Source organism: Physeter macrocephalus, chromosome 11, assembly GCF_002837175.3.
Source record: "Physeter macrocephalus isolate SW-GA chromosome 11, ASM283717v5, whole genome shotgun sequence".
Taxonomy (NCBI): domain Eukaryota; kingdom Metazoa; phylum Chordata; class Mammalia; order Artiodactyla; family Physeteridae; genus Physeter; species Physeter macrocephalus.
Genome location: NC_041224.1, coordinates 41,877,957 through 41,893,288, shown reverse-complemented (window position 1 = coordinate 41,893,288; position 15,332 = coordinate 41,877,957). Strand labels below are relative to the sequence as shown.

At 41.3% G+C, this 15,332-nt stretch overlaps 1 protein-coding gene across 1 annotated transcript in view; it reads left to right on the top strand.

Moving 5' to 3' along the window:
• WHAMM (WASP homolog associated with actin, golgi membranes and microtubules) overlaps positions 1-15,332 on the top strand; it is a 23,305-nt gene extending 7,973 nt beyond the window's left edge. The window contains exons 4-10 of the mRNA XM_024117416.3: positions 1,584-1,753; positions 2,982-3,147; positions 5,583-5,770; positions 6,741-6,827; positions 7,047-7,142; positions 9,324-9,795; positions 11,786-15,332. Coding sequence (XP_023973184.1) covers positions 1,584-1,753; positions 2,982-3,147; positions 5,583-5,770; positions 6,741-6,827; positions 7,047-7,142; positions 9,324-9,795; positions 11,786-12,084 — 1,478 coding nt within the window. The 3' untranslated portion in view covers positions 12,085-15,332. The remainder of the gene's footprint in view (positions 1-1,583; positions 1,754-2,981; positions 3,148-5,582; positions 5,771-6,740; positions 6,828-7,046; positions 7,143-9,323; positions 9,796-11,785) is intronic.

Below are 15,332 nucleotides of genomic sequence, written 5' to 3'. Positions count from 1 at the left end.
CTCCCTTTTTGACCTCCAAGGAGCCTTTCTGTGCATGTGTAGTCAGGAAGTTCTCCTTGACTTCGAGAATGAGGAATATGTGGTCTTTTATCTCTTATCTGGGCAGGGCCCAGCCTCCTCCATTATCCTGCTTTTTTTTTTTTTTTTTTTTTAATTTTTGTATTTTTGGCTGTGTTGGGCCTTTGTTGCTATGCACAGGCTTTCTCTAGTTGCAGCGAACGGGGGCTACTCTTAGTTGTGGTGCACGGGCTTCTCATTGCAGTGGCTTCTCTTGTTGCGGAGCATGGGCTCTAGGCATGCGGGCTTCAGTAGTTGTGGCACGTGGGCTTAGGAGGTGTGGTGCACGGGCTTAGTTGCTCCGTGGCATGTGGGATCTTCCTGGACCAGGGATTGAACCTGTGTCCCCTGCATTGGCAGGTGGATTCTTAACCACTGTGCCACCAGGGAAGTCCCCATTATCCTGCTTTTATGGAGTTTCTGCTATTACAGAGTTTCTGTCCACAGGGGAGAAACTGTTTAGCCTGGGGCCCATCTATCTCCTGCCTCAAATATACATTGTTTTTTTAGACATAATGCTACTGTACACTTAATAAACCACAGTACAGTGTAAACATAACTTTTATGTGCAATGGGAAACCAAAAAATTCATGTGATTCACTTTATTGTGATATTCGCTTCATTGTGGTGGTCTGGAACTAAACCTGCATTATCTCTGAGGTATGCCTGAATGGAGAATGTGGTGCGAGAGAATGCCAGCAAGACAGGAAGGGATGAGACCATATGATATTGTGGGCTGGGTGAAGGACTTTTATCTTAAATCATTGTTGATAGTAGCCCCAAATAGCAACAACTTATTGTCTGTTAGTTTGTTAAACTCTAGTATATTTATAAAATGGAATGCCGTGTAGCAGTAAGCATGATTCTCTATAACTATTTTTATGAATAGCAAGAGTTCCCTGATATATTAAGTGAAATAAAAAAGATATAAAGCAGAATGATGATCCTGTGGGGGGTTTTTTGTTTGTTTGTTTTGGTCAAACTATATCTTCCTGTCTGTCTAGCTAAACATAGAAATAGTCCAGAAGTATATGCACCAAAATGTAAGAAGCAATTGCTTTAAGTAAGTGAGATTCATGATTTATTATTTTCTTTTTTTAAATGAAGTTATCTAAAATTTTATACCAATAACCATGCTTTATTTTTGTGACAATAAAAAGTCACTAAAATACAAGAATTTTTCTTTTAAAAGGGATGTTGGGCTTCCCTGGTGGCGCAGTGGTTGAGAGTCCGCCTGCCGATGCAGGGGACATGGGTTCGTGCCCCGATCCGGGAAGATCCCACATGCCGCGGAGCGGCTGGGCCCGTGAGCCATGGCCGCTGAGCCTGCGCGTCCGGAGCCTGTGCTCCGCAACAGGAGAGGCCACAACAGTGAGAGGCCCGCGTAACGCAAAAAAAAAAAAAAAAAAAAAGGGATGTTTTGCAGGTAACATGAGAGGCAATAAACAAATAATTAGTTCAGGATAAATTTTTCTATTTTTAATGAGTTGTAATTATGTTTTATTTTATTAATTACAATACAACAGGAATGCAGAAACAAATGGCACAGGATGAGAAGAGATTTGGCCAGGCTGCCTGGGCCACAGCAACTCCCAGGTTAGAAAAACTCAAGCTGATGTTAGCTCGGGAGACTCTGCAACTCATGAGAGCCAAAGAGTTGTGTTTAAATCACAAAAGAGCTGAAATTCAGGGAAAGGTGAGACAAAGATAAGTGAAACTGTTTAAAAAATACACTTTGGGGCTTCCCTGGTGGCGCAGTGGTTGAGGGTCCGCCTGCCGATGCAGGGGGCGCGGGTTCGTGCCCCGGTCCGGGAGGATCCCACGTGCCACGGAGCGGCTGGGCCCGTGAGCCATGGCTACTGGGCCCGCGCATCCAGAGCCTGTGCTCCGCAACGGAGAGGCCGCAGCAGTGGGAGGCCCGCGTACCGCAAAAAACAAAAAAAAAACCCAAAAAACAAACTTTTATTTTAGGTAGAATCTTTCTTTCCAGGCATTGTGAAAGAGCTTCCTTTCTTCACTTATTCCAACACCATCTTCCAGTAGATCAGAATTTGCAGACTGTGGAAGGTTGGCCATGAAGTTTCCCTTTGGTCAAAATGTTTGTGAAATATTATTTTTTTAAAAATTATTTATTTATTTATTTGGTTTTGGCTTTGTTGGGTCTTCGTTGGTGTGCGCGGGCTTTTTCTAGTGGTGGCGAGTGGGGGCTACTCTTCCTTGCGGTGTGCGGGCTTCTCATTGCGGTGGCTTCTCTTGTTGTGGAGCATAGGCTCTTAGGCATGTGGGCTTAGTAGTTTTGGCTCACGGGCTCTAGAGCGCAGGCTTAGTAGTTGTGGGGCATGGGCTTAGTTGCTCTGCGGCATGTGGGATCTTCCTGTACCAGGGATCGAACCTGTGTCCCCTGCACTGGCAGGCATATTCTTAACCACTGCGCCACCAGGGAAGTCCCTGTTTGTGAAATATTATATTGTAGGGTTCACTTGATGATAACATCAAGCTCAGTACTGGTGTAGTACTTTAAAATCAATCAAGTACTCATTACTTTAAAATCAATCAAGCTGTGTTTTCAGCACAATTTTAGAATAATCGAAGAGGGGCTTCATCCTAGAAGCGTAGTCACTTAATTTTTTTCCTGTAACATTATGACTTTAAAGCAGAAAACATTTGTAAATACCTCATTGCCATTTATTTTTCTCAAAACCTGAATGTTTTCATATGTTTCAGGGATGAGATAAAGTATTTGTGACAAACATTGAAGAAGGCATTTTTATCCCATTAAATGAAATGGAAAAGTGTTTCTTCTCTATTTGCTTTTTTTATATTTGATATTGAGCAAGGAATAGAAAATAACTTGAATGCTTGTAAAGTTTGCCTTTAATGTACTAATTATTTTAACTTGCTCTTATTTTTTTCATGAAAACAAGATGGAAGATCTTCCAGAACAAGAAAAAAAAATAAATGTTGTAGACAAATTAGAAATACAATATTATGAAGTTCAGTTAGAACTATATGAGGTTAAATTTGAGATATTAAAATATGAAGAAATACTGCTTGTTACACAGTTGGACTCTATTAAAAGACTTATAAAAGGTAAAATATATATTTAAATGTATATATGTTTAAATTACACATTCAAGGAAATACAGATCATATTATCAATTATTTCTTGTATATTGTCTAATATATCTGAAATTTTCTAACAAAGTTTCCCTTTAGTACTTTATTATTCAAATAATATATTCATTGTTAAACACACAGCAAGACAAAGGGAAACTATTATTACCCCAGTGAAATCATTTAGAGATACTTAGGCTCTGTAGCTTTGTAGCCTTTTTTGTATGCTGATGTTTGTAAATATCTTTCAGTTTCTTAAACCAAAACTATGTATCCTGTTCAGTAACCTCTTTTTCACTTAATACATAATAATCATTCTTCCATTTCAGTAAGTAATAAAACCATCAAAAATTTAATGGCTGCATAGTATTCCATTGTATAGACATGCCGGGATTTCTAGTTTTTCACTGTTGTGAACAGCATTGTAGTGAAGAACCTTCCTTTACACATGTCTTTCTGTATAAGACAGATTATTTCCTTGGAATAAATTTCTAAAGATGGAATCAGGTCAAGGACAATGCATATTTTACATTTTGACACATACTTGTTAAACACTACAAGAATCATTTGATATGCATTTTTCTGCACCTCTTATTTTCTAAATTTCTAAATTTCATTCTACATAATGGCCCTCTAGATAGGTTGTACAAAATGATGCTCCCATCAGCTGATTATGAAAATAGCTGTTTCCCCATACTTATTCATTTAAATTCTCACCTACTTGAGAGCAAAAAATGGCATCTTCTAATTTTCATTTATTTAATCACAAGTGATGTTGAACGCAATTTTGTATGTTTACTGGCCATTTGTATTTCTTTTATTCACGGCCTGTTCATGGCCTTTGCACATTTTTCTTTGGAACATTCCCTTTCTATATTAGAGATGTTATTCTATTATCTGTCATATGTTGCAAATAATTTCTCTGTCATTTGTGTTTTCTTGCCTTGTAGGAATATTTAATTTTTATGAAGTCACCTCTATCAGTCTTCTGTTTTGGTGTTATACCTCCTTATCCCAAAATTACATCAGTATTTACTTATGTTTTGTTTCAGTATTCTTATGATTTTGTTTTTTTTTGTTTTTTGTTTTTGTTTTTTGATTTTGTTTTTAAAAACATTTGGCTCTTTAATCCAGGTGAAATTTATTTTGATGTGGGGTAGGAATCTAACTTTTTCCCCCAAATTGTTAGCAGTCCCAATCACTAGTTTTTAAAAACATTTTCCCCTGTTACTTTGACTTTTACCTGTCTCATATCCAGAATTATCATATTTGTTTTGATCTATTTATGAATTGTTATTTTCTTTCACTGATTTGTGAGTGGCTTCTGGTGCCAGTACCATGCTGGTCCTATTATTGTACCTTGGAGGTACATTTTAGTATCAGGTAAAGCAAGTACTTCCCTCATTACTCTACTTTTCCAAAAATTTTCTGACTTTTCTCACTCCTTTATTCTTCCAGATGAACTTTAGAATCATTTTGGCAAGTTCAAAACAAAAAACCCCAAAAAACTCGGAATTTTTATTGGGATTGCACTTAACATTAGAGATAATTTGGGGAGAATTGTCATCTTTTCAATTTTGAATCTTCCCATCCAAGAACATGGTATGTCTCTCCATTTACTTAAGTCTTTTTTTTCCTAAAGTTCCTCCAAGTTTAGTTATTTTCTTCATATAGATCCTGAACATTTAATTTAATCCTATGTATTCAAAAAGCTTTACAGTAGCTTCACGTTATAAGCATTTTACATATTTAGGAAAAACTTCTATTAGAAAAAAGTTAATCTGGAAGGATGCATGCCAAACTGTTCATGTTTTCCTCCGGGAATAAGATGCCAAAGAGTTGGTGAAGGAAGAGGAAAATTTCACTTTTTATTTTGTGTACTTCTGTAGGGCTTGAATTTGTTACAGTTAGCATGTATTTTTTAAAAATCAATATGTAATTAAGATTAAATATCATTAAGGTACCTTAATGATATACTGCTGGTAGAATGTAAGTTGCCTTTCTGGAGGAGGGTGATTTGACAAGAGTCATCATCAAGAGCCTTAAATATTCATCTGCTAAGGAAGTAATAAAAAATGTACACAAGGATTTATATTCAGATGTTCATCACAGTGAAACTGATAATAATAGAACATTGGAACATTCTAACAACAGAGAGTGCTTAAATTTGAGAATACTGTGTTGCCATTAAAATTATATTTCCATCACATGGAAAAGTTTCTCTAAGAATTCTGTTTATTGATATGTGTAGCTGTATAAGTTGTGTGTGTGTGTATGTGTGTACACATAGACATATATATACATAAATGTTAATCATAATTACAAGGATATTTAACTTTCCTTACATTAAAAAATATGCATTATTTTTAATAATAAGACATATTTTTAAAAAATCATTAATATGTTTCTAGATAAACAGGATGAAGTTATCTATTACGATCCGTGTGAAAATCCAGAGGAACTTAAAGTCATGGATCATGTAATGGGGCTGCAGGATGATATGAATTTGGAGGTGAAGGAACTCATCCGGCAGTGCCAGCAGCTGGAATCTAAACGGGGCAGGATCTGTGCCAGAAGAGCCCGTCTCAGGAACAGAAAGGTAGGAGCGCCCAGGGCAGCCTTCTTTTCTTACCCCTTCTGGGGGTTTCTTTCATGAAAGATAAAGAGGTATTGAAAATAAGGCTTTTATCAATGATTAATTTTGTGTGTGTTTATGTAGCTATCAGCGGCTACAATTAAAATACATTTTAAATGTTTTTCTTAAAAAGATTCTTTTTCCTTTTGGATTTAAGCATTTGCCATCATCTTTAGATTTTAATTAAGTCTTTCAACAACTATTTATTGAATGCCTATTACTTACACAGGTATTTTAAAAACCACAATAGGTAGAAACTTCTAATCAGCTATAATAAATGCTAAAATTAATTTTATTGTGAAGTGTTGATTATAAAATATCAGTCAGATAATATTCAGCTCATTTCAATCCTTATATGCGGTGAGTGATTTTTTTCTTAACTTTTAAACACACCGTGATTACATAAAAAGGTAACATACTAAGAATGGCTAAGCATAATTGAGATGTAGTTTTTAATATAATTTTTCAGGTATTGTAGGTTGGATGTGTTATTTAGGTATATTTGGAGATATTACTTAGAACATTATGGGGAAATGTGTTTAAAATAATTGCATTGAAACAGAGCCTTAGGACACATCCCACTTAGGAATGTGGGACTGCCTGTATGTCCTCTCATTTCCACTTGGTTGGAGGATTTGCTTTTTCATCTCTCAAATTTGCTTTTTCATCTCTAAATCCCAGCCGTGGCCCTCCTACCAGGAAGGAGGGATTCCCGTAAGCAGCCCATCGCCCTGTATCACGTGACCGAGGAGAAGGCAGAAGCACTGAGCCACACCATAACTCCTATTAATAAATGCCTTATACTGCAGCCCAAATGCAGTGCTTTTTTCTTTTAACCTTTCATGCTATAGCCCATGGTAATATTAAAAACCATGTGGCGTTCAATTTATAACCAGGTGAAAAACAGATCTATGAAATTATATTATTCCCCCAGGATCAATGCAAAGAAAATCATCGACTCAGATTGCAACAGGCTGAAGAAAGCATAAAATATTTTCATCAGCATCATAGCGTTCAGAGGGTGAGTGGTTGAAGAAAAATGTTTTGTATTTGCATAACATGACACACGGGCTTAAGTTTGTGCAAAGTGGAGCTCCACTTCCCCGTCAGCCTTGATCCTGAGGGGACAGCGCAGTCTGGCCCTGCAGCATGGGGGGCAGACGTGGGGGCCGGAGGAGGCAATAATGTCAGGACTCAGGACTTCTGAGAAGTTTACAAATATGTGTTTGTTTAAATACAGAAAAGAGACCAGAAAAAAGAGGAGGAGCAAAAGAAAAAAGAATGGATGAACCAAGAACGCCAAAAGACACTCCAACGATTGAGAGCATTTAAAGAGGTGAGTTCTAGAAATAATCACTTCGCCTGCATTGTCTGGAGAAATAAATGAAGATCACCCATCCTAGGAGAAAAGTATAAAGTATTAGGAACAGATAATTTGGGACATAAAATGTTTCCCAAATGCCATTATTTGTAGTCTATAAATAAAAAACAAAAATATTAGAAATATCAAGATGTTTTTGACCTTGCCGCACACTAAGGTTCCTGCTCTCCCCCCTGACCAGGTGGTGTGACTCTGCTCACCATGGTGTCAGCTGGCAGGGAAAACTGAAAATAGTTAAAATTGCCCTTAGATTTAGCTGGCTGTTTCCTCATTTGTAGTAAAGAAGTCTTTAAAATTTGGTCAAGGAAACATTGTGATATAATTTTGCACCCTATTAAAAGTAAATAGGTTTAAAAAAAAAAGTAAATACTTATTTTAAAGTAACATTAAACTTGTTGAATGTAAAACATAAACCTGTTCTCATCACACACCTGCAACACACACCTTCATAATGACCCAAAAGAGAAAACCACCCACTCCCAGACAATTCTGGGATGAGGTACTGAAGGTGCACTGTGATACCAACAAGAAAAATAGGGGCCACCGGAGTGAATCAATCATGTCCTACAACTTCATCTTGTTTCCCGATATGCTTTCTACTCTGATCACTGCCGTATACCAGGCATGTGCTAGGCACTTACATTCATTCTCATTTAATTCTTAAAACAACCTTGTGTGATATCATCACCACTTGAAAGATGAGTAACTGATGCTCAGGGTGATTACACAACTTAGCTCAGGGATATACAGAGTCAGAGCCACAGCAGAGATTCTCCAACCCGGGCAGCACATCAGAAGCACCTCTGGAGCTTGTGAAGAATACTCATGCCCAGACCCCACCTCCAGAGAGTCTGATTGTCCTGGGTGAGAGCCTGGGCATGAATGCAGGGGGGCTACATGAATACAGATGAGCCAGGTGGACAGTAACTTGCTGGTCAGCTGTCACCAGAGGGTATTGATCAGTGTGGAGGAAGGGATTCCAGGGATGCAAGTCCAGCTCTGTAGACCTGAACTAGTCAGAGCAGTGATGAACTTTCAAATGTAGACAGTATGAAGATGGTATGAAGGTGACAGAAATCAGGCTGCCTAAGCTCTCAACAAACTGGAATGAGTTGACCTCAAACTGGTAAAAGTTGCAGTTTTTTTGGTCCATGGAGGTATACATCCCTCAAGATTAGGTCTTTGTAAGGTTAGGTTTTTCTTTAGTGAACTATACCTGTGAGACCAGAACTTCTTTATTTTTTTAAATTAATTTTTATTGGAGTATAGTTGCTTTACAATGTTGTGTTAGCTTCCACTGCACAGCAAAATGAATCAGCCATACATATACATATATCCCCTCCCTTTTGGATTTCCCTCCCATTTAGGTCACCACAGTGAATTAAAGAGTTCCCTGCACTATACAGTATGTTCCCATCAGTTGTCTATTTTATACATAGCATCAATAGTGTATATGTGTCAGTCCCAGTCTCCCAATTCCTCCCACCCCACCCCTTTCCCCTTTGGTATCCATACATTTGTTCTCTATTTCTGCTTTGCAAATAAAGTCAACTATACCATTTGTCTAGATTCCACATATATACATTAATCAGAACTTTAATTCACATTTTTAAATTATAAAATTTACTCTAAACAAAAAAATTAGAGAAACATTCATAATTCCTGTTTTAACTGTCACTTTGAGGTCCACCCTGCTGGTATTTTTCATACCTCTGTTTTTTACCTGGTTATACATTTAACACCAGATTATCTGCATTTTTTAAGGACGCTTCAGACTTTGCACTACTTATGATTTTTCATGGCTGCCTAATACTTTAAATTCACCATAATTTTTTCACCTATTGTTGACACTAAGTTTCTGATTTTTCATACTAAAAATATATGATGAATGTTTTCATCTGTATATATCCTTTCATATCTTTATTACAGAGAAAGTATTCTATGAAAGGATATAAATGCTTATTCCTTAATATATAGATTTAGTAGCAAGGGTGGCTGTACAAAGTGAGAAGGAGCCACTTTGTGAATTAGAATAATCCACGCACAGAAATGCTTCCATGTTCACTTATAGAAAGCTTCAGCATTTTGACGGTTTGCATTTGTAGCAAGTTTCTCACAACAGTTTTTCATTTTCAGAGATGTCCAGGTCGCTCTGTCCTAAAGAGCTCTCGCTCACAACCTGTGGCTCCACACCTGCCGAGTGGACTTCCCCGGCAGACATCCCCGCCGACTTCTCAGATGACAGCGGTGATCCATCATCCGTCCTCTAGGAAAACCAGAAGCGCTCCCTTATCTGAAGTTAGTAACGTGATAACCCCTGAGCATGAAGACTGTGCTAGAAACATCCTTGTTCAGACTTTTGTTCCAGTTGGTGACCAAACACACTGCAAGTCAAGTGAGGAGTTGTCACTGCCACCACCTCCTCCACCTCCACCACCACCACCACCACCACCGCTGCCCCTCCCTGCTCTGCCCTTTTCTTCTCAATCTGCAAATCATCGGAATTTACACTTCAGGACTTCAGCGAAAGATGATCAGCCGCTTCCTCTAGTGTGTGAATCGCCCGCTGAGAGCCCGTGTGGTTCCTCAGACCATTTTAGCTGTCCAGGTAATCTGCCGAAGTGCCCGTGCTCACCAGGGGTGTTTAGGTGGTTGGAGCGTTCTAGCTTTAAGAGCCTTCATCTTCAAATCAAAATCTTTTTTAGAACTCTCTACAATCTTAAAATATTTCAGTATTTTTTGCCTTATCACTCTTTTATTGCAAAGTTAGCATAGCCTAAATCTGAGTTTGATAAATGCTGTGGGAAATCTTTCTGAAATGAAGCGGTCAAAAAAATAGTAGACCACTTTTTTGCATTTGCAAGTATAGCACGCTGAATACACTTGAATATTTCGCTGTCTAATGAGGGCTATAGTTCTAGTCATTATTCTAATTATGATTTAGACATTGACTATGGAGGAGACGGGCTGAAATCTGCCCAGACTCAGAGCCCGCTGCTCTGGAGTGTATTTGTGTCTGTGTTTAAATTCTATCGAAATGCTGTGTACGCTTGTTTTAAAGTTTATACCTGAGTACCTCTGCCTAGAACATACAAGGGGACTGTGATAGGTGATGTGAACTATACAAACAGAACAGTTCCAAACTGGTTCTGGTTAATGCATATTCTGGTTATTCTGAGTTCAAGGTTTCTTTGCACCTGGAGGCAGGTACAAATGAAAATGTGCACACTCTTAGGTAGAGACCGGAGGCCCATTTCCATGGGGTCTGTGGCAACATCGTGTAAATGAAAGCGAGAGCTCACGTGCCTGGGCCTAGACGAGAGATGGGACGTGGCAGGGCTTTGGGCGGGGGCGCCCTGCTCCTGGCCTGGTGTAGCCCACACAGTGTGGGAAGCCCTGATCAGCTCACACATACTGCCTCAGTTCACTGGAAAGAATAATAAAATGCCCTCGATGGTGAAACTTTGTCTTATTACTCCTAGAAGGGAAATGTAATAACAAGTTATAGGTTAAAATCCAAAGCGTTTTGTTAGCCACGGTATGGCCTTTCAATTCTGAACTAGAAATGACTATTCACCTTGAAGTCTCACATGGAAGATCCCTAGATGAGTGGCTACAGTCATGCCCCAGTCTCCAGCAGGTGGTAAAAGATTTTACCCCCGCAGGGGTCTCAAGGTGCCAGAGTGAAAAATAGCTTCTCTTCACCAAGGCCTTGAAACTCTGATCTAATCTGTGTTTTGACAGCATTTCACACCCTCGAAAGTAGAGCACGTAAGTTACGTCAGGGTAATGTAGGTGGAATTAAACACTCTATATAGAGAAATGTGCCAGTGCTACCCACTCTGGGTTCATTGAGCTACTGAGTTTTGCTTTAAGCCTTTCCATGTGTGGAAACCTACTCGCTTCATTATCACAGAACGAGTCATCACTGACTAATATCCAAGGCTGAACGTGGAGAAATACAGTGGGGGGGGGGGGTACGTTAAAAAAAAAAAGTTTTAAGTGGGAAGGGAAATGGAGGAGATACAATTTTTAGAGCTGTCAATGCACATTGGGTCGAATTACTTAACACCCCAGGAATTCATAACGGGAGGGGGGAGGGGGGGGGGGGGGGGGGGGGTACGTTAAAAAAAAAAAGTTTTAAGTGGGAAGGGAAATGGAGGAGATACAATTTTTAGAGCTGTCAATGCACATTGGGTCGAATTACTTAACACCCCAGGAATTCATAACTATCTTCAGGGTTACACAAAAGGATGATAACACCTGTCTCTTGAGAAACAGCCACCCTAACAGAAGGTGTGTTGACTTTTGACTGTGCCTGGGAGTTGCTATGGATTTGAAGAAGTACTGGAAAATAAGTGGTCAAGGTAAAATATTAGCAATTAGACTATCCTGGATTCAGAAAGGGAGCTGATGGTCGACCTCTCTAGCAGATAATCAAAGCATTTGTTTAATGGAATGATGATTATTTGTTTACATCATGGCATTAACTGATGGGTGACGTAACCCTGTTATGTTAACGAGTACAAGAATGTCTCGGCATCTCAGGGAGAAAGAGTATGATTTCGTGACCCCTTGCTCTGTTTACTCAATTTCAGGGTCGATGGACGAAGTGCTGGCCTCCTTAAGGCATGACAGGGCCCCTCTCCAGAAGGTGCAAGCGCCCACTTTGTCCCCTCCCCGTGCCTCAGTCAATGAGCACATTCTGGCTGCCATAAGGCAAGGGGTCAAACTGAAGAAAGTTCACCCTGACCTTGGCCCGAGCCCCAGCAATAAACCCACCAGCGACCTGGAGAGGAGCATCAAGGCGGCGCTCCAGAGAATTAAGAGAGTATCTGCTGACTCGGAGGAGGAGGACGATCGTGCTGAGCAGAACCCTGGCGAGTGGGACCGTTAGCCTCTTCGCCGAGGCCCAAGGCTCGTTCTGGAAAAGCATGTGAATGGGGTGCTGGCAGACTGGCCACATGACACCCCAAAAGATCAGCAGGGCTGGGTGTGTGACGTTGCAGCTTTATTTAAAACTGCAGCTCTTATTAAAGTCAGGGAAGGAAGGAGAGACGCGGTGCCTTTCACGCATCTAAGAACACACGGTGAGCACCGCTGGCATAAGAAAACAGTAGTTATTGTTCACCACGGATCATCTAGAATCATTCCCTCATTCTGAAAAACGTTTACACTGCTATGGTAAACAGCACTACTGACCGTTCCTCCCGAGTGTGTGTAGTGGTTTCCTGGGATTGAAAGGTTTGAATGTGAACATTATTTTAACAATAATCCGAATAAGTTGCTTATAAGCAGGAATTATTTTAAATATTTTAAAGGAAATGTATTTCATGTATCAAGCAGTATATAAACTCATAATAAAGAACTATTTATAATGCATCAGTGTCACTCATGAGGAAGTGAAACATAATATCTTAACACAGCCATCCCTCCCTTGGCTGGGTTTAGCTGAAATCTTATTAAAAACATTAAACGGGACTTCCCTGGTGGCACAGCAGTTAAGAATCCGCCTGCCAACGCAGGGGACACGGGTTCGAGCCCTGGTCCAGGAAGATCCCACATGCCGCGGAGCAACTAAGCCCGTGCGCCACAACTACTGAGCCTGCGCTCTAGAGCCCACGAGCCACAGCTACTGAAGCCGTGCACTCTAGGGCCTGCATGCCGCAATTACTGAGCCCATGAGCTGCAGCTACTGAAGCCCGCATGCCTAGAGCCCATGCTCTGCAACAAGACAAGCCACTGCAGTGAGAAGCCCGCACACTGCAACGAAGAGTAGCCTCCGCTCGCCGCAACTAGAGAAAGCCCGTGCGCAGCAACGAAGAGCCAACTCAGCCAAAAACAACAACAACAACAAAATCCCCAAAACATTAAACATTTATTTAAGCAAATACTAAGGGTGGGGGGAGAGTGTTGTTCCCCTCAGGCACTCATGCTGGAATCATTTCTCCTCCTTGCTTTGTGTTAAAATTAGGAAAGGAGAAGAGACCCATACAAGGCAGTCTCCTCATTTCTCAAATTGTCCCAAGCATCCCCCCTAATGTCATCACCCTCACTCCTGCCATGGCAATCCTGGGTTTCCACAGAACAAGATGAATCGACCCACCTTTTCCAAAGAAAAGTTGTTATAGACCAAAACCCTTCCTACTTAGAGTTTCTTCTTAGCTAACTCGAGGGGCCTCAGCTGGCATAGCTGGGAGGGGTCTGGGTCCTTCAGCAGCTGCAGCCTGGACCTCCGTGCATGGCTGGAGATCCTTCAGCGTGGCCACTGCTAGGTCACCCGTGGGTCCGTCAGGTGTCCTACTTTCCCTGACCTGAAGTGATGCAGACCCAGATCCAGCTCCTGTACACGAAGGTGCCTCACTCTGCTCTCGGGGCCCAGGCCTTGGTGCCCTGACCAGGCATTGGCCTCTGTTCCCACTGTTCCTTTTCCTTTTTGCAGGTTCCCGGTGTGTGTGGGGGGGCGGGGGGGTGCTGCAGCACGGGGGACAGTCCCTGCTGGCTACTTTCCGGGCCTCAGTCGCAAATCCCAGCGGCAGGCCAAGTGGCAGCCTCCCCGGCCTCTTTCTCTACCATAGACAGGCCAAGCTCAGCACAAAAAGTTTCTCTAGAAAGAATCTGGTATTTTTAAAAATGGCAACATCAGAGCTTTGCTGGACTTTCTTATGCTTATTATGCAATTTTGTATTTTTATTTTAATTCTTGTAATTTCAGTATTTTGAGACACCAGTGAGCTTACTCAGACTTGGATAATTCTCAGAATTTGCTTTCTAAGTCCTGCCAAAGACGAGAAGACTCCAAAAAAAAGATCCTTTTCCAGAGAGTTCTCCAATTGAAACTCCTCACCGAACTGTCTAACGTGCATCCAAACTTCTCTGGAATCCTCTCTCCCTCATTTCTCCATTTCCCCCCTTCTTCCAGCCAAGGCTTAAGTCCAGACTCTGGCCTCAGGGGATCCAGAGCCAAGGGGAGGGTCAAGTATTGTCTCCTATTGTCCAGCTTCAAACCTGTGCAGTCCACCTGCTAAAGTGCTGTCAATCCATCCCCACCTCCCCCCTCGATGTCCCTCTCCATTCTCCAGCCCACACCGGTAAAGGCCTGCCCCTCAGAAACCTGGCTGCTGCCCCTCCGCCCCTTCCCCACCACAGGTTTTACTCCAGCAATACCAAGCAGGCTGCCCTCAAATGGCCCTGCTCTCCTAAGCCTCAGCGCCCAGGGCATCCCAGCCCTCTGCCACCCGTCCAGCAAATCCACACCCACCTCTCAGTCTCAATTCCATCGCATCCTCCTCTCCAAAGTCTTCCCGGGCCCTCCCCCGCTCTAGGACCACTGCCCCTTGTCCTGAACACCAGTCACGACGCCTCCCCCAACCCACAGCCCTGGCTACAAGGGCAGCCCACTTTGGCCACGTTTTAGAGCCTGAGTTGGGCCCTCTGGCTAAAGCTGATGCTAGGACAGCCAATCCATAACTGGAAGCCTCCTATGGATTGTCCCGGAGTGAAAAACCATGAGCCGGGCTGATCAGACTGACTTATTCATTTGTTCATTCGTTCCCTCTCCCGCATTTGAATTGGGGAATCAAGCAGGTAGTAGCAGGAGCCAGAATCAAGAGGTTTTTGATTAATGACCACCCATCATGTGAAACCATGTAGCTGAGTGAATTTATACAGTAAGTCCCCTACATACGAACCTTCAAATTGCAAACTTTCAAAGATGGGAACATGCGTTCGCAGGTCCAATCATGTAAGTTAGTTCACGCGTCTGGCATACATTTTCATGTGCATGCATCTGCTACAAGTGGTTGTGCTTTTGTGTACTTTACCGTACAGTACTATTTTTGTGTGTGTTTTTTTATGTATTATTTGTGTGAAAAGTATTATAAACCCATTACAGTACGGTACAACATAGCCAATATGTGTTAGTTGGGTACCTAGGCTAACTTTGCTGGACTTAACGAACAAATTGGACTTATGAACGCTCTCTTGGAATGGAACTCGTTTGCATGTCAGGGACTCACTGTACAGCAGAGTTTCTCAACTCTTAGATATGTAAACTCATGGGAGAAGCGTATCGGGTTTCTATTGCTGCCAGAACTAACTACCACAATTACAGGGGCTTAAAACAAAACAAATTTATTATCTTACC